This window comes from Aptenodytes patagonicus, chromosome 6, assembly GCF_965638725.1.
Source record: "Aptenodytes patagonicus chromosome 6, bAptPat1.pri.cur, whole genome shotgun sequence".
NCBI lineage: Eukaryota > Metazoa > Chordata > Aves > Sphenisciformes > Spheniscidae > Aptenodytes > Aptenodytes patagonicus.
In genome coordinates this window covers 46,785,892-46,812,989 of record NC_134954.1, presented here as the reverse complement: position 1 = coordinate 46,812,989, position 27,098 = coordinate 46,785,892, and the positions used below count along the sequence as shown (strand labels likewise).

The 27,098-nt window shown below is 38.1% G+C and overlaps 1 protein-coding gene across 2 annotated transcripts in view; it reads left to right on the top strand.

Annotated features, from left to right (window-relative positions):
* PARD3B (par-3 family cell polarity regulator beta) overlaps positions 1-27,098 on the top strand; it is a 445,805-nt gene that overhangs the window by 253,033 nt on the left and 165,674 nt on the right. For both annotated transcript variants that reach the window (XM_076342438.1, XM_076342436.1), the window contains one exon: positions 11,338-11,382. In XM_076342438.1, coding sequence (XP_076198553.1) covers positions 11,338-11,382 — 45 coding nt within the window. The remainder of the gene's footprint in view (positions 1-11,337; positions 11,383-27,098) is intronic.

The window sequence follows — 27,098 nt, the reverse complement described above, 5'->3', positions numbered from 1 at the left end:
CAATGACTAACACAGGCAATCAAAGTGTTGCAGTAGATCTTTATAAATGCTTGAGGAGTGCTAAGGCTATGGTCCTCTACCCATCAATGCTGTGCAGAAAATCTTGCAGGGTGGGTGAAGCAGAAAGTAAATGGTTCTTTCAGTACTGGGAAAGCATTTGCGGGTGGAAGATTGAAAGGTTATTGCAGTTGAAAACCGAGTCATGTTTTAATGAGTTCAAGGAAAAATTCACAAAGTTCTTAAGCCTCAAAGAAAACCAAATAAGCTTTTCTTTTTCCTTTTAATTCTTCTTTGTGGCACTCATTCTTTATCTGTTTTTTTCAAATTCAAGTGTTGATGAAGTAACTTTGAGACCTACCATTAGGATGTCTTTAATCATAGATCTGTGTGTTTTGTTGGATCAGATTTTGTACACCATTCATAGAAAATGATTAATTTCTTATATAGTATCAAGGTAGCTTTTTGGTGGTGCTGATTTTTTTTTTTCCTGAAATGCTCTAGATTGGTCTTAGTTTTTGTATTGTTGATTTTTATTGTCATCTTAATGTAATATTTTAATGTAACATAAAATGTGTGTACTCCTCTAATGGAGTGTAAGGAAAGTCAAACAGTTATTAATGCAGGATAAGAATGCATAAGAATTCATTTAGGGGAGTTCTTAAGGCAGAATTTTAAAGCTACTGCATGACCAGACCAGAAATTCATCCTTTTGCAGTTCAGTTCCACCGTTTTGATGGAGTAATGCATTAGACATATTTTTTTTTTTTAAGAATGGAAATGCTCCTCAACAAAAGAATGAGTTTACAGACTTGAGTCAAAATGCATATTGTATGTAGTCTACTAGAAAAAATTATGTTCAACTTTACTGAGTCGTCTTTTAGAAAGGTTTACTTACGGCTCCCACAGAAGTCACTAGAAAGAATGCTCACAAGCACCAATGTAAAATTAGGCAATGGGAGTGCACTTGAGAGCTTATTCAGAACTACCAGGTAACTTGTACTTCATTTTGTCCTGTTCTGTGTTCATTTATATTGTGAGATTCAAATTTGTGTAAGCAATCTGCTCTTGACACCCAGAAACAATGCTTTGAGAATGTATATGAGTCACTAAATCATAGTGGTTAAAAACTAAAATAAAACTGGGTGCAAAAAATGAAATAAAATAAAAATTGGGTACAAAGATGTCTTTAAGATGTTTCAAAAATTGTTGCTCGTAGAAGGTAGCTGTTGAAAATGCCCCTTCTGCTATGAAAGGAAAAAACAAAAGGGATAATATTCAGTTTGATTGGAGGCGCTAATGTTTTATCCTTCTCGTATATGGTGATGTGAAGGTAAATCTATTACCTGAGATAATAATTTAAAGAACTGGAGGGACTATGAAAAAATTGCACCCATCCTGTGTTACATCAATAACAATAGATGAAGTAAAATTGCTTGCACATAGCTTGGCAAATAAAGAAACTAAGGAAGATGAAAGCTAGGGCCTTTAGCAGTCATTCTCTAGCAAGCAGTGAAGTACAATGTTCGACTTTCCACCTTTTGAAAGATTTTAAGCAGAAGCTTCTGGCTGGAAGGTTAAAAGGAAAAGAAACATGAAAATCTTAAGTGAAGTAACTGCAATATAAAATGCTTCTAATGCAAATAAAATCCCAATAATTTAGTGTATAAAACTGTGCTTCCAAATAGAGCATTCATATAATGCAGACTCCAAAATGGATTTTTGGGGAAGGAAAGTTATTTCTTAGTTTGTTTTTATATTTCGCTCATTACTTAACTGCAGTCATGACCCATAGTAACTTCTCATCCCAACATGCAGCTGTGTACCCATTATCGATTTCAGTGCATTGCTTGTGCCCTCAAAAAGAAGGGAAGTGCTGCTGTCTTCATCTTCCAGACCCAGAGTTGAGGTTGTGAGAAAGATTTGTTCAGCACCACAGAGGAACTATGCAGCAGATTTGGTAACAAAGAGGAGGTGTCCCCTCTCTGAAAATGCTTGTATAACTGCTAGGCCCTCTTTTTCCTGTAGTCATGGGATGCTGTCCACTAGTTGCTTTTCTTTTGTTCTCAAGTTCTGCCAGTCCCTTCCAAAATAAATCTAACATGATGAACAGAAAAATCACAGAATTCGAGTCCAGGAGGAGAGCTCTGAAACCTTACAAAATGTGATTTAGATGCAGTTTCTTTCCTTTTAAACCAAGTTGTCTCTGAATCAGGTGTCTTTGCAGATCTGGGAAGACATAACCAGCCTTTCAGGTTACAAGGTCCAGAAATCACCTGGATGTCTCTAGACCAGAATAATATCATGACCTCAGTAGACCACAGAATTGGTGTAATACAGGGCATAAATGTGAAAACTGTACTGCTATTCACTTATGAAACATTCTACTTTACCTTGAAACATGTATAATGCATCCATTGCCTAATTGTAAGATCATAAAGGCATGGAATACATAATGGCATCACCATCAGAAGGATCATCAAAGGCAGGTGACAGAAAATTTTAAACACGAGAGACCCGAGAATCCAGATATTGCTACAGATTGTGAACCTTATGAGAAAATAGTAAATTCATTAAATTAGGGAGCTAATGAAATTGTATAGTAAGGGTCTTTCTGGCTTTGAGAGTTGACGTATACACAAGAAGCACATCTGTTAAGCAAAGACTAGTCTATAATTACATAGATTCACAATGGAAACCCATTTAACATTGATGTTTATCTTTTCAGTTTTATATATTTTAGGCCCAGAAACCTTTGAATGCTTAATCTGTTTTCCAGTCATATCTATTTACAAAATAATAATTATTATAATTATAAATCAATATCCTCAGTGAATAATATCAGGAAATAAGGATGGGTGATCAGAAAGTGTTCAGTACTGCTAACATGTTGCATCAATTTGTCATTGTCACTCTCCAGAGCAAATCTTGCAATGAAAGGAACCTGGCACACGCAGCAAAAGCTGTAGGTTACTTGCCAGCAGGGCAGATATGGTTTAGTTTATTGACCCTTGGTGCATTTCTGTATTGTTGACTGGACAGCTGGACAGGAGTAGAGGGCATGGACCACTGCCACAAATACAGAAAGGCAAGTATAGTGGTACTGTGATAGTTTCTTTGGTTTTGCAGGCACGAGCAGAACCTTGCCTCATACGTACAGATGTCCTTGCGCAAAGTGTATGGAGGCAGGGTGACTGGTTCCCTGCTTTAGCATCCATCATTTACACAGTGGTCAAAGGCTTCTCAATGTTTACAGCTATTCAGAGTAATAGGGTACAGAGTAGTTCCATATCAGCTATAAGTCCTAATGTTCTTCTCTGCTGCTGTGTTGAGATAATGACAGCACTTTCTGGATCACTGGTAGAGTTCATATACTGGGTCTTATGGTTTTTATTTGCCTTGTCTACTTTTATTTTGAACTGATGGTGACAAAAGAGCACAGCCACCCCTTTCCTTCTACTGATCCTGGCACCAGACACATCCACTCAGTTGCATAAATTTTTTTGTTATGGATGATGGTGTTTGAATATGTTAGCAGAGAATAGATTCTCCTTATACTGTGATTTCAAGAATTTGTGTAGGGCCAACGGAAGTCTGACTTAGAGTGCCTGCCTCTACTGACCAAATTTAGACTGCATGCCAAGCTTGGACTTGTGCTTATAGCATAGTGTTAAAAATAAGCAAAACAAATTCAGAAATGCTAGAAATAAATATCGTGTTGTCCCTTCCCACTTAAGTGGTACACTTTTTTTGAAACTTAATGGCAGATTGAAAATGAAGAAGAAATCAATGGCTTCTATACAAGTCATTGGAAGGATGATTTTCCCTTTCCTTTAACAACCTTCTACACACACACATTTTCCCATACATTACCACAGTTGTCTAGAGAAGAATTTCTATATAATAATTCATCAGAATCAATTTTCAGTAGTGTTTTTTCTTTCTTTTAGCTCTATTAAAAAGGTAATTTTTGTGGAGAATGAATGGCAATATGGATTTTTTTTTTAATGTTGTATTGGAAGGTGAAAATCGGTGTGCTCTAAGAAAAAGAAAGGAAAGAAGGTGTATTATTATTTATCTCCAACACCCTTATTTTCCGTAAATCTTTATGCACAGGAGTGATTTAGGCTATGCATAAATGCAGCCATGGGAATTGTATTCAAACACATGAAAGTGTGGCTTGTTTAACCTGAAGCAACATGAAATGGAATCATATGAGTATATGAGTGTATAGCAATTTGTTGTGTATAAATTCAGGCAAAGTACTGTGTAGATTTATATTTGAGGATGTTGGTATAATAACCCGTGACCGCTATCCCAAGGTACTGCTCAACTCCCCCTTCCTTTTCCCATAAAAAGCAAAAACCCATAGATCTTAACTGATTAAGCTCTACAGCCTGAAGAAATGGAAATGTCCTTTACTTGATTTTAAATGTGAGTGAAATATTACTTGCTAAAACATCATTAGACATACTCAGAGTCCCTTAACCTTGAGGAATATTTATTAAAGATATCGGCCAACTTATTTATGTATTTAGGAATAATTAGCAAGTGAATATGCAAGATGTAAGGTATAGAGTATTCTGCAAGGAAGCCAATATTTAACTAAATTTCTTTGTTAATGAAGGGGTGCATTCGATTACAGTTCGTACTTTTAAAACACCTCAAAACAAAGAGAAACCAGTGTTTCACATCCGGAAGGATGTGGAAAATGCAATCAAGATTTTACTAGCTATTAGGTACTTCATGGTTTGCTCTGAACCAGATTATTCTTATTCTGAGTGTAATTTTGAATATTGAAATAAATATCTCAAAATGTAATCAAATGAGGACCAGGCAGAGCTAATGGAGATTACTTTTCAATTTAAACAATGTTTTTTTTCAGATACAATTAAAAGAATACATTTTGGGAGGTCCCTAGTGAGAATTATGGTATTAGTGGGGCAAAAAGTGGTTTGGTATTTTAAAATCGTTATCTTTTTAACCATGTTGTATGTATGGAATACCTTTTTGGGTTGCTTTGGTTTGAAACCAACTTCAGAACTGCATTTAGGAGCCAGTTAAGTTCATTAGAACATTAATGAGGGAACAGAGAAGATGGCGGCTCAGAATTCTAACAGACTTTTCAAAGTTACTGGCTTATAACAGTAATTTAACAGATCATCTCTTGAAGAGAAAGACTTTTCAAAACCAAAAATGTCACGGGTTTAGAAAAAACTATATTGCTTATGGCTGATCTTTGGGATCAAGGGCCAAGAGAGATTTTAAAATTATTCTAGCTTATGTCATGAGTAACTTTCTAGTATTGTCAGATTAGATGTATGTTTTCTGAGGCCACTCTGCAGAATGAATTTTTAGAAATGAACACGACGTAGTTTTCTTAGTTTAAATTACTTTCAAATTTCTGTTTGTAAGATCTATAAGTAGGGAATGAAAGAAAATAATTTATTAAGTGATAGGGACACTGTGAACTGAATTGAAATGAGACTGAAATTAGGTTTAGTCCGTATGAAAAGAAAGGCTTTTAACAAGGTCAGTTCCGTTACTCAGTTTTACACCAAATCTGCATTGATGCAATTGAGGGGAAGGTGAGCTGTGGCATAAAGGCAGAAGTGGGCAGGAGGGAATATCAACTTTTTGGACTGGTTTTGTAGAAATCTTCTAAAATTCAAGGAAGCTTGCTGTGGAGCAGACTGGGAGCATCATATGAGCTGTGATGCTGATAGAGCTGAGAAAATGGTAACACATGGTTGAGGTGGTAGTTTCTTAAGCTGCTTTAGTGTAAGTTTGAAGTGAGTTGATCTGTTAATGCACTTAGATTATGAAAGTGCTAGGGGGAGAAAATGGCATTAAGTTAATGTATAGCTACTATGAGAAAGAAAGTACAGATAATAATGAAGTAACTTTTAAGAACACTTTGTTATAAATCTGTTCCCTACACTTTGTCTTAAATTTGTTCTCTATCAATGTTTTCAACCAGTGAATGACAGATTAGATTAGGAACTTGTGGTTTAACCCTAGGAGTTTGGAAGAAGTGTTAATGACATGCGGGAGATGTGTAGCGGCGGAGTTGGATCAGTTTTAGCCCGGTACAGTTTCTCTGGAACAGAGGTGACAGAGGATTAGAGAAGACAACAAAAGTGTAAAAGAAGCCGTGATGGCCTCAATTAGCAGCGTAACCTTCAAGAATGAGTAGTTGTTGTGCCACTAGAAGAAAGTGAAGAAATTTATATCACGCTGGCTGGGAAATTGTAAAACAATGTTATTTTCTGCCAGGAGAAAACCTTCCATTTAAAGGCAAATGTGTCCAGTGGACAGCATCAATTATACTGCCGGTTCTATAACAACAAGTAGTAGTAATAGTGAATGCAAGCTTAGGCATTTTCATTCTCATGTGCTGATATAAAAGATGTATCCCTTGGAGACCTTCTCTGAATACAGTTGAACTGAAGTATTAAATAAGTTCTAACTAAATTATTCTGAAACATCTAATTAGACAAAACCTTGTACAAGTGAGAAAAAGAATCCAGAATCTTGGTTTGGATGTGATTTATTCCTGTCTTTGAATGTGCTGAACAGGGCATGCAAATGTTGTGTTAGATGCCATTTTGGAAAAGGTTTACCTTTTTTACCACATAAGTATAATTTAACCTTGGCCCTTGTGCAAGCTTTGTGCTATTCTCACTACTTTTCAACATTGAAGCGAACAGGAATCTGTCAAGGACTCATAATCCTTCAAGAATGGGTAGCTGGTGGATAACCAGGTGACCCTAGAACAGGAGAGATGGGGCCCTTATGTGAAGTTTCACTGTCACTAGAGAGGGGACGAGGGGGAATTACTGAAGGAAAATATTTTAAGACAGTGCAAGTTTACCCTTCCTAATACATGCATTTTATTGCTCCTGTAGATTTTAGTATAAAAGCCTGTGGTCTGTGTATGTAGTACTACAGGGCAAACCTAGAACAGCAAGCAGCATTTTCTAAGTGATGGTTGTGAGCCAACATTTGACACTGTTTCCGAGTGATTTATGCCGCTCCTAGATGAGGAAACGCTTCACCAAGAAAATAAAAATGGCAGGAGAAATACGTCATTGGCACTATCATTGACTAAAATTAATTGATGATGCAGTGCCTTCATTATGATGAAAGGGCTGGGTAAGGATACAGTTCATCAGAAAAAACAGTGACCAATTTGTAGCTTTGCTTTATTTTCATGTGTTTATACCATAGAAACTGATGGATTCTAAAAAGCACGGAAGTATCATTTGCATATGCGGTTTGGGAATACAGCCCTTGTTAATCGATTAATGTATAATAAGAAATTTTACATTGAGCTTCCAATAGACTAATAAAGGTATCAGGAAATTTGTTTTCCAGGAAATTCTTTCATGCTTCAGTCTCTCTTATTATTTCCCATTAATTGTACTTTTAATCCTTGTTTGCTTCTTTTCTGAGTGCAGAACTGCAGCTGGTCTTCAAAGGTACGTGTCAGTTTGTCCAGCAGAAATCTAGAAGTGTGAAAGTTACTTATAAGATTTTAAGTAGCTCTTAGTCAGTGTGCAAAACTGATCCTTCAGAAAAGAGGCACTAAGTTGAATAGTAGTACCCTGTATCTTGTGAATAGTAGTAACTCCTTGTTTTGGGGAAAAATTAATATAATGGTACAGTGATTGAACTGTAGTTCCCAAAAGGAGAGAAATTGTTTATTACAATTGGCAGCAGCATTGACTTGGGGTTCTCTAAACCATAGTTGGGAAGTAGTTTGTTGACCTTTAAGTAATCCTGGACTGTATTTTGATGCAAACTTTCTGAGGCAGTACAGAAGGCTGCTTGTGTACTAAACCCTTGAAAATCATGCAATTGAAATAAAATGGCTGCCTTGGTTATCTTGAGTAGGGCACAGAAATGGCAATCAAAAGATTATCTGGAGGGATGTGGATGCACTGTTGGGTGCTTTTACTGTTGCTGAACAATACTCCTTATTTTCTTAAAGCAAAACAGCACTCCAGAATATTACCATAAGAAATCCTAACACAGCTGATTATTCATAGCATAGAGAGTTGGGTTTTTTTACCATTTGTTGTGGCTGTTGGCATAGTTTAAAAAAAAAGTATCAGTTGTTTGCTATCAGCTGGAAAGATTTGTTTGTTTTAGTAATATTCCATCTTTCATAATCTGTGGTCTTGCTAGCCCCCCAAATGTCCGTGCTTTTATGAACTAGCTGTAGAACTTCTGTCACTTGTATTTCAGTAATTACTTCGAGTACTGACAATGAATACCTAACTGGCTTCTGTGGTGAAAATGTGGTTCCTAAATTATAGATGTTACTTTAAAAGAGCTAGTGTGTGTTTTATACTGACAAACATTAATAACTTCATGAAATAACATCCCCTGGTGTTCCAGGGACATTTCAAAATGTGAAGTATTTTTTTGATTCACAAGTTAAGGAGAAGTTTCTTCTTCTTTGTGAATGTATTTACTCCCTTGCACTGATCCTTCCCAGATTTTTGTTTTGAGTTTTGTGTTTACAGTCCCCAAATTAGGTGGTTTCATTTTTTTGAAATGTTTTGCATTTAACAATTCTAGCTCAAGAATATATAGTATTTCTAGTGTCCTCATAAAAATAGTTACAGTTGAAATTTTGTTATGAATGTTTTCCTGATATTTTCCAGTCTGGCACTGCACATTCCCAAATGTGATCCTCTTGACCTGAAATTTTTCATAGTTGCAATGTAATTACTTTTTGATGTTGCAATATAAAAATAATTAGATTTTTTTTTTTTACTTGAGTTTTAAGAGTAGACAATATTTTTTCCCTGTTTAAAATCTTTCAGGTGCCATTCTGCAAAGATAGGCCAACACTAGTAGAATCTTAGAAAAGAAATTTCCACTTAGCTCCTGCTTTTTTCAAAAGCCAAGGAAGATAGCCAGAGAAATACTGTTTTTGTCATAACTGAATGTTTGCATGAATTTTTAACATCATGCAGAGCAGTCTTTTCAAACGCTACTTTGTGGAACAGGACATTTTATATACTTCCGAAATGAAATCTTCAGTTAAAAAATTTTCAACTTTGGCATACAAAGTATTTATCTCCTGTTAGCCTTTTCCTTCTTTTCTGTCGTCCTCTCCTTGTTCCCAGAGGAAACAAGGGAAGGGATGGGATTCTTATCCAATGGACTTATCTGTGCCACTCCTGTTCAGTCTAATGAAAGATGGCCAGCCTAGAAGCCACTGTCTAAGTGTAATATCCCATGAAATGAAAATTACCCCATGGAGGGGCAATATTTTGCTCAACCTTTGATACAAAACTTTAATTTTTGCATTTCCCAATTTTTGTGTCTGTGTGCCTAAACTCATAATGCTAACCTTGTATTCTGATAAGATTATTTTTCATTTTCTAATCATTTTATTTTTCCTTTTTTTCCCTCCAGTATTAAAATCTAATTTTTGTGTGTGAAGCTGGTGTGTAAAGTATGATTAAGTTAAATGGATATATTCCTTTTAATAATGTAAAACTTAGTTTCAGGCAAACCAAGTCATCAGCATAGTTTTAAAAAAATGCTGTGAACCTTGGTATCTATTTTTTTTAAAGCTTCTATGTACTGTAACATAACCTACTCCAAGTAATTATCATACATTATAGTGGTTGCCATTAGTGACTGCTATAATTAAGGTTGCAAATCAGTTTCCATTATAATCCCTTGTTTTCACGGAATCATAACTTGTCAAAACACTAACCTTTGGGACTAAAGTTTTCCACGGTTGTTCTGCTTAGAGGTAAATTTGGGGGGAGGGAGGAGGAAAAGGAGTTTGAACTATCCTTATAGCAAATCATTGTCCGGTCATTTTGCGTTACAGGATCAAACTGCGTAGCAAGGAGGTAAACAGTTATTTCCAGGGACTAGAAAAACCTAGAAGAAAGGTTAAAGGACAAGCGGTACAGAACTGCCTTGAATTTTGGTTGCACTTCTAATTTTGACGAGCCACACTGCTATTTTGTTTTGCAGCGTCTCTGCATAACAGTGCAAACAGTATTAGTCTTACTTTATTAGCATCTACGTCCCACAACAAAACTGCACTATGTCAATTTTACTGATAATCAGATGACAGTCAGATTACAAAGGTGGAGAAGAGATACAATGGTCAGTTGTGGATTCATGATTCCAGTTATGAGTCCCAGTCCTGAATCCGATGCTGGTTTTGGGGGGGAAAAGTTTCCCTAAAAGTGAAGTGGGGAGGCAATGTAAGAAAACATTTACTGTGATTATTTTCCCAGTAGTAGCTCCTAGATGTCGAGAACTACTGCACTGCTCTTTCCTGGGTAGAAAATAGCACATTCCTGTATCACTACAGATAACGCTGTATGTAAACTTTTTGTGGTGGCCAATATGCAAACCTTGTGTAAGTTCCCATTTTATAGTATTTTTGGTATGACTTGACAGTTTATTTTATCCTATAAAGAGATCACGTTTTAAGGCATAATATAAGGGAGTGCTTGAGCAGGCAGAGTTGAAGGATAAGCTTTCAACCCTAACATTCATTTCCTGTGCTTGTTTTATCATCCCTTAACATTACATTAGCACTGTTTCTTTGCATAGAATTCATTTTAAGAAATGGTGATTGGTTCTCCCCTCAGCTCTCTGGGAAAGTATTTTAATTAGTTTCTTGAGATATATGATAATAAACTGAAGTACAGTTACTGAAGAAAAATTACAATTTTTGTTACATTCAGAAATTGCTCCTCCACTAGTCTGTCTGCAAACTGTTGCTACTGTAAACATCTTTCTTTATAAGATGTTGTGAAATATTGCAAAGGTACGATTTACAGATAATATAAAATAAATCATAACATAGAAAAAAGCATAAACCTTCCAAAAGATCAGTTTTTGGGAGACCTCATTGTCTGCAGAGGGTCCTGTGAGTCAGTGAGATGTCTTGCAGATGGGAAGGTTTCCACATCTGGATTCTTTTTACCAATTGAGGTCTTTGATCTGAAAATGTTACAACTTTCCTATGCCCTGTGATTTGTCTGGCAAGATGAGTTATTTACAAATGCAATTGCTCTTCTGACAACTCAGTTTTGGGTGTGTAAGTGCTGAGGTCCTGATCTGTAACCCACAAGGACTGCTGGTAGTCCTTTTATTGGTTTCAGTGGGCTTTGATTCAAATATTTGGACTTTGAAGCACCCCAGGCGGATTAGGTAAAAAAAGGCTTTTTACAAACGATTATAATTTAAAGATTTAGGATTCTGTGTGTCTGAAATAATTTGACAGTGTTTCAAAGGCTTGTGAATTTAAATAAGTTTCTGATCTTTGTGTCTTTTCTTTTATTCCTCCAGTGGCAGATGAAAGCAAAGTTGGTTTGTTGGCCGGACACAAATCGGGTAAGCTGTTCTCCTATTTTGGGGGAAAAGTCAGCAACTTGAAAGTAGTATGGGCAGTAAATGAAATCAGCTTACAGATAATTGTTGTGACTAAGAGAGTTGCAAATTAAGGCATTACTTTGTATGCACTGACTCCAAGTTGTACAGTGATGAATTAGGGGTTGTTCTTTGCCAGGCAGTGTATGTAGCTGAGTCATTTGCAGGAAGAGCTGTAACTTTTTTTTTTTTCAGTGCAGGTGTTGTAAACTGAAGAAGATGCCCTTTCAAATAAGGGCAAGTGCAACGTGTCTTTTGGAGTGTGGAGATTTAAACGATATACATTTTGAAAAATATAACTATTTCTTGCTTTTTCTCCTTGCTCTGAGTTCCACTTCCATTACCAGGAATATTGAAGATAACAAAAAAAAAATTCTACAGATTAAAAAAAGAATGTCAAGGCTTTTCCTTTCATTGTGCTTGTGCAGTAGAAATAATTGTCGTTTTCTTAACCTTTTTCAGGCCACAGTAATAAAAAAAAATTAGTCCATACTGCTGTCATTACTGTACCTACTTATTAAATAAGTTCCGCAAACCACACCATGGTACTGTACAACTTACAGTTCTTGTATTATAAGAACTTTCAAGGAAATGTCACATAAGATTGTAATTTTTCACAAGCTGTGGATAAGCTGACATAAGAAACCTTAAACTTTCTAGAAAACTCAAGTTATTCAGCAATTTCTTCTGATGTTAGAAAACCCTGAAGTTTGACCACTGCAGCAAAAGCTGCCCCTTTGTAGCATGATTGCACGTTGCCTTTTTCCACCCCTTTGATAGAACTAAGAAGCTGAATTCATGTAAAGGAAGGTCAACTATGAGATTCCTGATTGTTTATGGTATTCCTTTTCTGTGCAACTGGGTGTCCTTTAGTTCTCTGGTGTGGATTTTCCTTATCTGAAGACCTTTTCCTGAACTTAGTAGACAAATTCTTTTTAAATTTTTCTGGCATCTTTCCTAAGTCTGTGAACTTCTTGGATTCTCTTTCTGAATCAAGGGGTAGTTCATATGTCTTGTAACATCATCACTTCTGGGGAGAGAAAATTCTTTCAACTTTTTGTTTTGGGAATGTGAAAGCTTCAAAGAAATGATCTTGTCAACTTGAAGAAGCCCTCGAGTTTCTTCCTGTGCAGAAAAATTACTATAAACATTGCAACATCATGCAGTTTTCCAAAGATCAGTGGAATTCACTGCTATCAAAGAAGGTTGGAAGGAAACCTGGTGAGATCATAACTCTTTGGCAATCAGTTGTTATAGGTACATTAAGCTTTATGATATCACTTTTAGCAACATTTGATCTTTCTTCTGCACACTTCTCCAGATTCTTGAAAACCATGGCATCGAAAATTTTTCTATTTGAGGACACCTACAAATTTTATATGAAAATGTGGACCAATGCTTATTGAACGTTGGCTTGTTTGCTTTACTTATCCTTCATAGACCTCTTACATGTACCTAAGATCTTTTTTCATAGACTAAAATCAGTGGTCAACAGATCACCTAAGGAACAGATACAAAGATCCTACAGGTTGTTTCTTTTTTTCCCCTTCAGAATAAAAGGAGCTAGCTAACTTCTGAGCAGGTTGGAGTGTAAATGATTTTTCTTGGTTCTGTCCACTTTAAATACTGTTCAATTACTGTTGAAAAATGTTTCTCCCTTCTCTATGTTCCATTTCCTAACCCTTCATAAAGAGAAATCAAGCTGCAGTTTCAGCTTTCTCATTGTTCCATTCAAATACTTATTTTAAAGATTTGTTCAAGAACATGGCATTTTTTTCTCTGGTCCCTTTTTACTGTATGCTTTTTGGAATTATATATCATATACGCATCCTGTTGGCATTCAGTCACATCACAGAACCCTTGTTTTAACATCATTCATTGTGCTGCCTTCCTGAAGGTATACGTACCTTTTTTTAAGAACGCACTAAGGGTGACATTGCAGCTTCTTGGGCTGGGAGCAAAACACCATTATTTTCTCATTACAGAATGAAGAGCTTCCATCCTATTCTAGACTTCAGGAAATTAAACATATTTCTCTACAGAATTAATTATCGCCTACTAACAGTCAATGCAATTATCCCTTCTCTCCTTCAACATGACGTTCTATGAAATACGCAGTTGAATAATTCTCTCTAGGGAAATATCCTTTCTATTCCTTCTGGGGCAGTGGCTCTTCAAGCGTTTAGTCTCAGCTTTTGGTAGAGCTACTGCATCCCTCGAATATTACATGTTACTGAGCAACAGCAGGAGTTAGTAGTGTGTATTCATTTCAAAAAGCTTTACCACAGCTGCAGAAGACCAGGGCATCAGAAGGATCTGTAGCTGTAGCCCCATCTTTCTGTCTTTTTATATATTGCACCCACAAATAGCAGTTCCTTCCCCCCCCCCTTAAAAAGTAGATTTGGTTTTTAGAAGCATGTGTGGACATATCCTGAGCTTGTAAGCATGTTCTATGGGAAGATGGCTGGAGAATTGTTCCTGTATTTCACCCTCACAGAAACGCATCTGTGAATTCTGGTTCTCATAGCTGGCCTGTCCTTCATCCTGCCGGATGGAAGATTCCTGCAGTGCTTACAGGTGTTCTTAGTGTTCCAAATGTTTTCCACAAAACCATTGGCAAAAGCACTGGCGTGCTCTATTGATGCAGCCTACTCTGCCCTTTCTGGAAATGTCCCGAGTTCAGAGTTTGTGTGTGTAAGACGTCCTCTCTGACTCCTCTAAGGAGGATTTTGTCCTCTGTAAGCTTCCTGTGTGCTCAGCAACGGTGTGTCCACATTCCCTAAACTCAATTCCAACAACGACAATGAGAAGCAGACAAGTGGTGTCTCTATCTTAAAGCAGAGAAGATCCCTGGAAATTCACAAAGATGAAAAATCAGCAAACTTTAGCTCAGTTTTTCATGAACCCCTAGCTTTTTAGAAAAGCGATTCCAGGACAGCTAGGAGCATACCCTTTATAAGGAAGGGCAAGACTGTTGTACATCACATATAACCTGATTTATATCAAATACTGAAATCGAGTACTGAATTCTTTGCAGCTATTTTTATTTTTTTCTGAAATTCTTTTTTTGTGTTCTGATTTACTGCTTAGAACACTTTTAGTATGTATTGACTGTCTGCTGAGGTCTCTGCTGACACAGCTCTTTCAGATGATGTAGTGCTGGAGAAAAGCTGATGAGTCTTTCTTTATGAGCTCTGACATATTAATTAGCAAAATGGGCAAAAAAGCTTTCCTATTTTTATTTTAATGTCACTAGACCATGCTTTTGGCTGGGGTTATGTTTCAAGACAGTTTTGAGACAAGATGAGTTGAAGATCTTACTTTCTTGCTGGCTGCTATGTGAGGAACATGTCACTGGGCTATGGATTAGTACTGGCAAGATTAAATAATACAGGGGTAGCGCTGTTACCAAGCTGAATTTGAATTAATGCTATATGGTCAGAGATAGGGTTAGGACCTGAGTAGGAAAAGGCCCGTTGGGATAGTTTGAAGGATGCTTCTGGTCAAGTTCTGCCCCTTACTGTTAATTTTGCTGACAGTGAGGTTACCAGGTTACTGTTCAGCCTGTGGGTAGGATTAGTGTTCTGGGAAAGAAGGCTTGAAGAGGTGGGTGTACAGCTAGATCCTACAAGGTCAGGGCTTTGATGAGGTCTGTGCCAACATGTCTGGTAGACCTCCCATCTGTACTGCTTCGTGTATGGGTAACTGAGTTGTGGTTAAACTGGGATTCAGATTGGGACTGGAGATTGTTTGGAATAAGGTAGGTTAAAGGTCTTGGTGTATCTCTGGATCCTTTTATGCCAGGATGTATTCTGCATTAAATTTTACTGAGGTTTCGTTAAGGCTAGGATGAGGATTAAGATTATGGTTTAGGACACAGGAGAGGTTGAAAAGTTAGACTTATCGGTAGATTTTATATGACCCACTGGAACAGGGTATGGAAAATGCAACAGATTAAGCTTCATCGTTACCTTCAGGAAAGGCTCTCCAGCCTATTGCGAAAGCCATGGTTGCACTGGCAGGTGAAATAAGTCTATGAGATGCTAAGGTTGCATCTATACAAGTGTGAGCTGAATGTCCCCTTTGGCTTTAGAGTGGCACAGGATGATCCCCATCTGTGCTCTGAGCCTCTATTGTAAAATGGCTCCAGGTTGCCTCTGGAAGCTGTGCTTGGTATATCCTAACTCCTGAACCATTTCTAGGAAGTGTTTGTGAGAGCAGAAGAACTGTTAAAACATTTTTATAGGGTAGATGATTACATTCTAGTAAACTCAGGTGTGCCCAGCCACTGCTAAATTTGCAAATATAAACATAACCTATGATTTCAAGAACTCCAGCGTAGTTTTTTGCAGGGACGAAGTAGGGTCTGGTGCAGGGACAAAATAGGGTCTACTGCAGGCAGAATCTGGTGCAGGTGTGTTAAAGTTTGTTCTGGTAAAAGTGTGAATAATGGCTAGGCTAAGCTTATTGCTGTAATTTGAGTTCAGACTTGGAAGGGCAGACAAAACTGGTGAACATTTTTTTTTTTTTTTTTTTAACTGGAGGAATCGTGCAAACTCTTGAGCTATTGGAACAGGAGCAAAGTCCGGTGGTTTATGCATGCTTATATAGCACAAAAAGCTTTCTTTTAATAAGGATTTTGTTGGGACTTAATAGTGGGGTTAGAAAGGACTACAGAAAGCTTAGTGGATGCTGCTAGGCTTGTTTGAGAATGAGACCAGTGCCATTGTAGCAAGTTTGGCCCTGTTTTGCTTTTGATTTGCAGGTAACACAGTTACGTCTAAGAGGTGCGTAGGGAAGTGGTGGTCTCCTCTCCTCGTGCCAGAACTCATAATTTTATTAAACAAGCCTTCTCACTGCTGTAGATGTCATTAAAGCTGAGCTTTTCAAAGGGAGCATTGGGTTTAGTACTGAGTTCATAAGGATTTATATAGTAACTAGATCCACAGTCGAAAAGACTAATGTAAACGGCTGAGCTGCCTGGTGTATGCAAGTGAAGTGCCTGCCCAGAAAGGACCTTGCCACTGTCTAAGTGAAAGCATGTGGGATATAGAATCTGACACTTGTTTTTGCATTTATGAGAGGAGAAAAAGGTTGATCTTACTTCATTTTATTTCTCTTTGATAATAAGAGTGTAATACTTGGCTGTGTCAATCATTCTTGCAAGTGTGAAGAGGAATTGCCTACTTTGCAGACTGCAGTATACCTTAGCAATACCGATGTAGCCTAACCTATGTATCTTGGCTTGGATACTGGAGGCAAGCAAACTCTGGTGGCACTGGAAGCTGTACAACATGATTTTCCCTTAATTCAGCCAGTGTGGTGCTTGATGCTATTTCAGTTTGACTGACACAAAAGCAAATGCAAGTTACTGATGCTTCAGTACACCATATTACTCATCACCCATGCCTCTTTAAGCTTTGAATCGTTAAGCTGTGGGTTAAGTTTGATGCTTTATTGCTGGGAATATTTTTGCAAGATTTTCATTCTTTTACTGTTACCTTCACTTTGGGCTCCCCTCCCTGGATGATTCTTTTCTCGTGGTGGTGGTGGTGGTGCTGTTGTTGTTGTTATTATTATTACTATTATCAACTTTGATTATGAATCTCCAAGCAAAGTGTTCCTTTGACCGTATAGTTCCAAATAAATTGTTGTCATCTGAGAATCAGTATCGACTCATGCAGTCAAGAAACAAAAAATAAGACTCCTTTTTCCTGCAGGTAACTTATGGAGTTAATATTTTCTTCTATACTTACGTTTGGTAAGGTCTAAAGTCAAAGATGTTACATTGAACCTATTATATTGTTGGGGTTTATAACGATTTCTAGTCCAAAAGTTAAAATGCTTAGCTTTCATTGAATCTCTGCCTACTGTTGTTTTTTTCTTATCTTCAAACACAGCTTGTCTAGTGAAACTAGGATGATACATTAATTTACTTAGTACTCTATGCCAGTATGGCTTTACTACCCTTTTTTTAGTGGACTTTATTTTTTAAGGGTTTTTTTGTCAAATACATATAATGGTTTCCATGTTATGGATTGTTCTAACCGTCTACTTTGGTTAGAGCTGGGAGTGGTGGGGGGGCTTGTTTAACACTGGCTAGTTGCACAAGAACCAAAACTATGCTGTGACCAAGCCTATGGGACAGGACAGTACAATATTGAATTGCTGGGCTGCAGGATTTTTTCATGTCTTAATGGTCAAAGTCTGGAAGTCTGTAGGAATAAATCCCGAGCCTCCAACTTTCATGAGCTGACTCTTAAGAATTAGTGTTGAGAAAAATGCTTTTTTAATTTCATCTAGTATTTAGAGTGCTAAATATAAAGGATGAATGTTTAGTTGGAAAAACTTTCATTTGTCTGTTGGAACTTCATGTATTTTAACCTGTCAGAGATCGGAAAGTGTATTGAAACAAGATGAAAACAAAATTAGAACCTTGTCAAGTTCTGATTTTTTTTTTTTTGAGCAAGAGAAGCTCGAACTGGACATTCCAGAAATTGATTATTTTTAAGAGGCTATTAAAAATGGGACTGATACAGCAATCTCTCTCTTCCCCTCCCCTCATCAAATTGTATGTACTTCTGCGTGAGAAGTCTGATTTTTTTTCACCGACTCAGGAGGAGGAAGGCTGGACACTTACAGGTTCCTGTGCTTCAAACAATTATTCTAAATTAACAGAACTTGCTGTATTGTTGAATTTGAGTGAAAAGCAGTTCATTAGTCAAAATCTCTTCTGAATGCCAGGCTGGCAGTCTTTACAGTCCCCTTGCCTGCCTGGCCTACGTGGCTGATAAACAGCTCTCATGGATAACCTAGTTAGATGGTTCTCCTCTATGGAAGGAAACAAGCTCTCATTTTTACTCTGACAAGAATCATTTTATGCCCCCAGTAACTCACCAGCTGTAACTATTCCTTTGACAGCTTTTTTTTCTTGTTTTTGAAGACTTTATTAGCTGTGTGATGATGATTGTTGTGACCCCTTTTTTTGTTAGGTCCTGAGAAAGTCATCTGTTGATAAAAATCCCTCACTTGAGGGTGCGGTTTGATGTTACGATGTTGATCTAAAAGCTTGCTGCTGCCGAAAGGGGCAGTCTTAGTCACCATACCACCATACCAGCTGCCTGGTTCCCATTACTTCTTTTATTCCAGGCCCACAGCTTAGCTGGTAAGATGGTTGAGAGAGCTAAACCAGCTAAAACAAGACAGACAGTAGTGAATAGTGCTGGGCTTATCTCCTTGAACCACTCATTTGAGAGAGACAAGCTTGCATGCCAATAGAAGGGAAACTCAGCAAATGGATGGATGTGAGAACTGTGGCTTTCAGAGGCAGCTGTCCATTAAATTGCCTTATCTGCCATGTCAAACCATATCCTTATTAAATTCAAATGCCAAACTTACATTAATTTTTTTTTTTTTAAAGACTATTTTACTTGCCATGGATAAAATGACTTTCCCAGTGGCAGGAGCAGGGAATAAAAAATGGCAATAAACCTCTGCAAACTGAAGAGCATCCCTGCTGTCTCATCCTTGAATTGCAAGAATCTTCTCTTAAATCACTTATTCACTTTGATTTTATGAATTCTTTGTGTTCTGTGACTGACTCTTAGTGTGGAGTGTATTAAGATATGTCAGAGCACTGCCCATTGATCTTTCTTTGAACTACAGTCGTTAAAGTGATGAATAGATCTGATCTGCTGAGAACAATAACAAACTTGCAGGAGAAACCTGTTTCTCTCGATGTTCTTGTGTGAGATTTAGGATCTAGAGCAGAGCTGAACGTAGACCAACTTGCAGCATGGATGCAAATTCAAGGATCTGCGATTGAGCTTTTATAACATAGCATAGTTGATTTAATGTTTTCCTGTCTCCTGAAGAGGATCCCATGATACCCTTGTATTCATAAATGCCTAGCCACGTTTCTGCCCCCTTTCTCTCTATGCCAGCATTATTATTCTTACAATTCCGTTGTGGGGAATTATTCTTATTCTTACAATGAGCTGTTGTGGGGAGCTAACATAGCAGAAAAAATAATTCTACAAAAAAGAATAGTATTCTTCTGGTTTAGCCAAGGGAGCAAGAGAAAGGAAGTTCAGGAAAAGAGAAGAATTATTTTCTAACTGACAGTTTTTGATCCTGGGATCAGCCGGAGCTGAAGGAAGTTGGCTGGGGTGGAGGGGGTAGAGAGACACATCTGACAGAGAAAGCATGGATGAAAGACGATTTACAGATCTTCAGAGATGTCTTTGTGCTGAAAGAAAGGAAGTGGGGGAGCAAATTTGAGTCTCTATTTTTTGTCCTGAAGACTAAACTGAAAGTGAGTTTCTGAGAGGTTTGTTTAATGGCCAGTGAAACTTGGTTTTGTGTATTTTTGACTGTGTGGTGTTACTTGCTGTTAAAAGGCTATGGCTATCTTTTAGCTTTGTTCGGGCTGCTACACTCTGGGTCTGGTCCTGTCCTAAGGAATGAGAGAAGATTGAGCAGTGCTTGGGAGCAGCTGAGTCTGAGAAGCAGGGGGAAGCTTTCGTACGTGCCAGATGGAGTAAACAGGCAGCTCAGACAGAAAGGAGCACAATTTTCCTTAAGAGCCACAGGGACTGGGTAGGGTTTCTTTCAATCCAGCCGATCACAGAAAGCTGCTGAACCAGAGAACAAATGGCCCTGTAAAAGCATAAGTTGAGCAGAAGCTTTTATTTCACTCTGTCTCACCTAGCAAATGTTAATTTTCTGTACTACGAAAGTGTAGTAAAACAACTGTAGTTTCAACAGCAAAGCCCTTTCCATGTTCTCACTTTAAGAACAAAAGTGCATGTACATCTACCTGAAAGTCCTGAACAACTTGGACTTCTTTGTGAGGGAAGCCTGTGCTCTAAAAGCGTACCAAAGATAGGTATTTCAATTTGACACCCATGAAATGAAACTTAAGAGTTCCTGCAGACAGGAACTATACAGAGCGCTCCTGTGAATGCATAGCAAGGGCAATGCCTGCTAAAGCTGCGACATTACATTTATTAGAGCAAGATGCTGAAGAGTGATTCTGGGTGTCAGGAATGCCTCATTTTTACATGTGGGTAAACTTGGAGTGGAAAGTCTGCATGGCAGTAATGATGGCCTTTTCTCAGAGGAGAAGGCCTGGTCTGGCAGATATCCAAACTGCAGTCTTCAAAAATAAACAATAGAGGTGAAAGATTTACTTCTTTTCCATCACATCTCAGCAATATGGCAATTATGCATCACCCAGTATGAATTGTTGGCATCCAGGGATTGCAAACCAACAGCCTTTTTCGTTGGGGAGTATTCTTCGCTCCAAGAGCAGAGAAAGGGGCAGGAACTTTGTTTAATGTGACCTGGGAAATTTCATGCTCAGCAGTTACCCAATGTTACAGCTCCCTTATGATACAGAAGTAGAAGAAGTGACTAGGAAGAAAAAAAATCCAACACACAAGAATTTTTTCCAGCCAAGATACTCATATATTCATATTTCTTCTACCTCCTTTTTTCTCCCTCTTTAATTTCCTGAAGTGATTCTGGGCATATTGTTATATTAACTGAGGCTTGGGGGGGGGGGGTGTTCATAGTTGCTGTTTCTCCCCTCGGTCAGTATTGCTGAATATTGTTCTGTGCAGAACTCAGTGCAGCAAGTCAAGAGAGTATTAAAAACCCCAGAACGTTTAAGTAGTATGAAATGAAGTAAAGTGCAGACTTTTAACAGTTGTAATGAATGCATCCACTTACTGTAAGGCCTGCTAGTATTTGAAATAAATGGTCATCTTTCTGTGGTAAATTCATTGTCTGTGTCAGCTTGCAGTGGACTGAAGGAGAGGCATGCCTGCAGAAGTCTGTATCTGTTGTACGCTGAAATAATCTCTCTAGTAAATGGTGCGGTGCTGGCATGAGTTACCAATTATAGTCTGTTTGGGGCATGCATTCTCTTCCTGAGACCTGGTGATACTTTTCCCCGGGACTGTCTGTGCTGAGTCTGCCACATTTCATGTCTTTTGCTGAAAGTTTCTGCTTTGAGTTGGAGCTTCCTACTGCCTCATATTCCAGGTTGTTTCTGACATGAGGGTAGGAGAGCTTGTAAATATGGTGGATGTGTCTACATGAGGAGTGCTATATCAGGCAGAAATAAAGCTTTCTCTGAACGCAGAAGCAGTGTAACTGTGTTAGTGCAGAATTTCACACAGGATAATAGATACTGCAATTCTGCAGAAGTGGTTATTAGGACTTGAGATCTTGGCATCTCTGGATCCTTGGAATATCATGCCCAGTAAGAATCATTACTAAATTTGAAGTGATTGGAGATGGCAAAATGTTAAACAACAAGAAAGCTAGCATTAACCTAATCAAAGAATAAGAAACAATGAGTTTGAAGAATTTAAATTTGAAATTTGAAGAATGTAAAGGATTTGGTGTGCTTTTTATTGGAACGGTGGAGATTCAAAGTAAGGCACAGCAGCCAGCAAAACAAGTTTAATGTTTAAAATCCTGAGGATCTCTTGCTTTATGTTGATCTTTAAATCAGAGAGCCTCTCTGGTGATAGTGCCTGAACAGACAGCTCATGAAAGTGCCGCCGTGACTGATAGTAAGCTGGTTTCCTTCATGGAACTCCCCCCTTGGCCCTAAGAAGAAAGCTGAAAACAGCAAATTGGATCCATCAGGTCTCCTGCACTTCTAGCGCCTTGTAAGGCTCTTCAGTCATCAGCCCTTTAGCTGGTGACAGCCAGACTGCATCCATTTCAGAAAGCAAAATGAGTTGCCTCAGACTGCATCTTCTGTAATTGAGGAGAAAGTGCCGATGTGATTCTAACGCCCCTGGGTAACATTTACCACCCTCTGCAGTTAGAACTGGAGTCACAGCTTTCCTGCCAGTCTTTTCTCTGACTATTAGTTTCGTATTCCTTCAAGCAGTATCTGTGCATTTTTCAAGCTTTGTGAATGATCTGCAGATGTTCAGGAAAGACCTTCAGATACTAGGTACTGAAAAGTTGGCTGTGATCAGTGTTGGCAGCTACTGTGGTTCTTTTAGTTGCTTGTCATGACCAAAGAGACCAACAGCCACTGCCGAATGCCTCATTTTATTAATCCCGTCCCTCCAGGAGCTGGGTTTTTGCTGGGCATAATATTCAGTGCTGGCAGTGGCTATCCTGAAGACATTGGTGCCAAGGAGTTAATGAATTTGGAAAACTTCCCAGATAATACATCTGGCCCTCTAACTTAGATTTTGGAGTATGAAGTATGACATATAGAAAGAAGAGCACTGAACTAAATGAGCTACTGGCTGAAGAGGGGAAGGGGACACTTTTTTTTAAACTAGTTGACTGAAAGTTAAAAATGACGTAGCCCCACAGAAGATTTAACTGTTGTGGTTTTGTTTCCATTTTTGATTGGTTTTAGTTTTGTGGGGTTTTTTTATTTTGTAAAACTGTGTATTTGCCAGTTACATTACCTTCTGAGGCTTGAATATAGACAGGGAAGCATTTATAATTCTCCGCTTTGATTCTTCTCCCTCATTTTTTATTTTGAAGTCCCATCATGTTGCCATGTCAATAAGAAGGATTTTGAAGGTAGCTACCAGTAATTGATATTTCTAGTCCAGCTCACTTCTGGAATAGTATCTTGTACAGCATTTGCCTTCCATAATATTTGAAATTTGGTTTTATTATATAAAATGGATTGCTGGCACTATTTATTAATACACATTTTTGCGTAATAAAAGCCGTGCAGAGCAATATGGTTCAGAAATTAACTTTGAAGAGAAGAATTACATTGCTATTTGTATGTCTCATGAAACGGCAGTATTTTTAATGAGTCTTTCAGTACAGCAATGCTACTTAGCACTTACCTACACAGCACTCCAAAAGTACCCAGAATATCATCCCTAATTAAGCGTCCTACTGAAATGCTTTTTTCTGACCTAAGAGCAGAGTGGGAGAGTTTTTTCTGTGCATGCCAGTGTCAACCCAAATGGAAAGCATTTCATAGAAGAGTAGAAAGCACTTCCTTGAGTAACCATTGACTAGCAGCAGGTACCTTCCTCCTACCTCAGGCAATGGCACCATGCTGCCCTTTCAAAACATATCAGCTTCTCTAGTGTTTACCCTTTTTTCTGCCTAATGTCTCGATAGATAGCGCAGTTATATCTACGTACGTAATCTTCATGTCATCGAGTTCTTTTGGCCATTCTGGTACTAGTTCTTGCAGAGCCTTCTGCCTACTGTTCTGCTTACGGTTCCCCTCTGTCCCCCGTGGCCAGGAGAGCATGCAGGGCATAGTCAGGTCTGGGGACAGTTGCTTGCACAGCATGTTTCAGTGGGTTTTTTTCTGGGAGACCATCTCCCTCTCCTGTTCTCTTGCTTGCTTGCTTACTCCTAAGGGAGTAGGAAGGAGACATTCTGTCTAGTGTCAATAGTGGGCTTGGGGCAAAGCAGCGAATTCCCTGGAGAGAGGCAGACCCTAATGCTACAATTTGCCCAATTTCAGAATGATAGTTTCCTTAGTGCCATGTAGCAGCAAGACCCTGACTGCCGCAGTGAATGCTTAAATAGGGATCAGTTCCCTTCCAGTGCTATGGTCAGGGCCTGGCAAATGGAGGGACAAACAGAACAGAGCTAGAACTTGGCACTGGAAGTTTGCGTCTGTTACTGAAGGGTGACTGCACTTACAAAGGTTGCAAAAAAAAAAACCTCAGTTAACTTGCTATGGCAGTTTTCAAGCCTCTCTGTGCAGTAGGACCAGAACAGAGGATCTGGCATTGATTTGTTTGGGTTTTTCATGTAATTACAATTTTTGTTGCTATCTGCAGTTGGCATTAATTCCTGTATTCAAAAAAGGGGTTGGTTTTTTTGGTTGCCAGTTGTAAGACTGCTGTTGACAAACAGAGATGTTATAAAAGAGAAATCCAATATAGTGTAGTTATTCAGATGCCTCTTTTTTTTATTGCTTTATAATCTGCTCAGATGCTTAATTCTGAAAACAAAATGACAAAATTGTTCAATCGAAGCATCTAGAGTTTAATTCTTTTCTAAAAAATAGCACACTGGTTTTAATTTTAAAGGTACAAAAAAGAATGAGTATTACATTCCGGACTAAATTTTGTCAGCTGTTGCATCAAATAACTCACTGCTTATTACTGAAATATACATCACAAAATAGCTACAAAGAATAATTCTCAGTCTGAGTTTATATTAAAAGAGCAAATACATTAAAAAAAGAAAACATACAGGGGAAAAATTATTTCTTACAATCATTCTTTTTCTGCCATCCTGTAGGAAATATGGGTAAATCTTTAAGTCTCAGGAAAAACCTTTGGTCTCCTTTACTCATGGTTTGCTTTTTCTTTTCTCTTTGTGTGTATAAAGTATGGGTGTAGTGTGCAGTAGTCAGTGTTATCACCTGTTGTGTCATGCGTGACACATCCCATTACAGATTCTGTGAAACTGGAGCCGTTTGAAGTAAAACTTTCCATTCAAGTGTCAATTGAAGCGTGGGGTTTATTTGCTTTTTTGACAGAGGTTGTTCTTTTACTGTCTCCTAAAATAACTCTGATATTTGTTTTTATTTAGGAGAGGAAAAGGTAAGAATATGTGGCTAGAGGCTGGGAAGATAGCAAGCTAGCGGGGGCGGGGGAGCTAGAGAAGGATGCTGAGGCGGGGGGGAAAAGGGAGATTGGGCATGTGGCTACGTGAGAAGATGCAGTGTGGGAAAGGGTGACATAACTGAGGGAGAGGGGGAGACTAGTTTGTGCTGATCTAGGACAGTGGATCCAGAAACCACATGGGAAAGAAAAGGGTGGCAGCCAGCATTGCAGTAAAGAAAACTCTGCTTTTCTTTAAAATAAACAAAACCAAACAAACTAAAAAACCCCCACACCTAGGAAACTGTATATACAAATTCTATTAAAAGAATGTAAGTTTGAAGGTTTAAGGTGTCTGAAGTAGGAAACACTAGCTCTAAGGAAGTCTGCAAAGGCAACTCAGATCCTTTTAGTGGATGCTGATGGTGTGAGACTTACATAATCAAAACCTAATTCTTCCCCAAGACTACTTTCAGAGCACAAGAGGGATCTGCTTAAGGGTAACGAAGGCTGTTGTGTAAGGCTCAATCCTCGCCTCGTTTATTGTTGAAGTTGTAAGATGTATAGCTGTTTGGTATATTCTGGTTGGAGGATGTGTGGTTAGTGGTGTAGATGATCTCAGGGAAAAAGAAACATTTTTCGTGTTTGCTAGCCATTAAATGCTACTTGAATTATTTTCTAGCTGTGCCTGTATCTCAGCATTGCTGGAGGCGGGGAGGTGTCTTTAAACCACACACAATGAGATAGTGTCGTCTTCACCCTGTTGGTGCCTGACCTGCATGTGTGCTGATTTGCAGAAGTGCTGAATGTATTCAGGCTGCAACCAAAGTCAGTGGCAAGAGTGCTGTGAGCTCACGGAATGCTAGATGTTAAGTATTCAGAAGAGGGAGTGGAGGGCAGGGGAATCAGGTCTTGAGAATCTTAAAATGGGAACCTGAATTGATCTTCATCCTTCTGTTTCAGTTCCTTGTCTCTGAGACACAGATAGTACACATTTCTCTTAAAATGACATCATTAGTGTTCATTAAAAAAACTTACTACTTTATAAGGTGTTTCAGAGAAAGATGCATGAAGGACTGTTTAATGCTGATGTCAGAACAGATATTGAAGTGCGTGTTGAATAAGAAAGGGGGGTAATTGCTGTATATGTGGAAGAAAATATTTGTAGATCTTTCCTGAAAGAAGGAAGCTGGAGTTTTGTAAATAAAATTGTCTTAATGTATTTGGGACATAACGTGAAAGTCTATTACAATGAGTGCCTAGAGAGAGATAAGTTAACAATGGACACCTTTGCTGTGGCATTCTCCAAGCCTAAGCGCTTTACTTTGCAATGTTAATAGTACTCTTTTAAGGTCATTTTTTGTATATAATTTTAATACATAGTCTGTTGCTTTAACCACTTGCATTAAAATTTCATGAGCCTTTTCAGAAATTCAGACAGGAAAATGCAAATAAATAATGCATTTTATTTAGTATGTAGTAGATACAGTATTACTGTATGTGTAAACAAATAAAAATGTTTCTTTAGTAATATAGCAAACTATGTAGAAAGATCCTGCTGTAGTCTGTAAACCACATATGCTTTAAAGAATTGCTTTGTCTTCAAGTAGCTAGTGCTGGGCCTAAACCTCTGGATTTGGAATGATACAGAATGGTAGTATAAAAAGATTAAGCATCTCAGCTATTGTAAATAAAAGGGGGGTTCATGAGTTATAGGGCACAAGATTGAAGCTGAAATCTTAAAGCATTCATTTTCCAAGAGCAAGTACTTAATATTTTATAAAAACCGATCCCTATATAGACTCTCTGCTTGCCTCGTTTCCCATTTCGTTTTCTAGCCGCCTTCTTCCCTTCATGGAAGAGCCCACAAGTAACCTTTTAAAATTCTGATCTGAGCACTTACCAGTCAGCACAGTGGTATGTGTCTGTGACTAGCTTACCTGTCTTTTATGCTACTCCTCCACCCTGCAAGACGCCGAAGCAACAGAGAAAGTATGTGTAGGTAGTGAATGTTATTAGTGACAAGAGATGTGGATAGGTACTTGATTGCTTCAAGCCAAAATAACATGTTTGCTTAACTTCCATTTGATGAGAAAAACCCCAGCC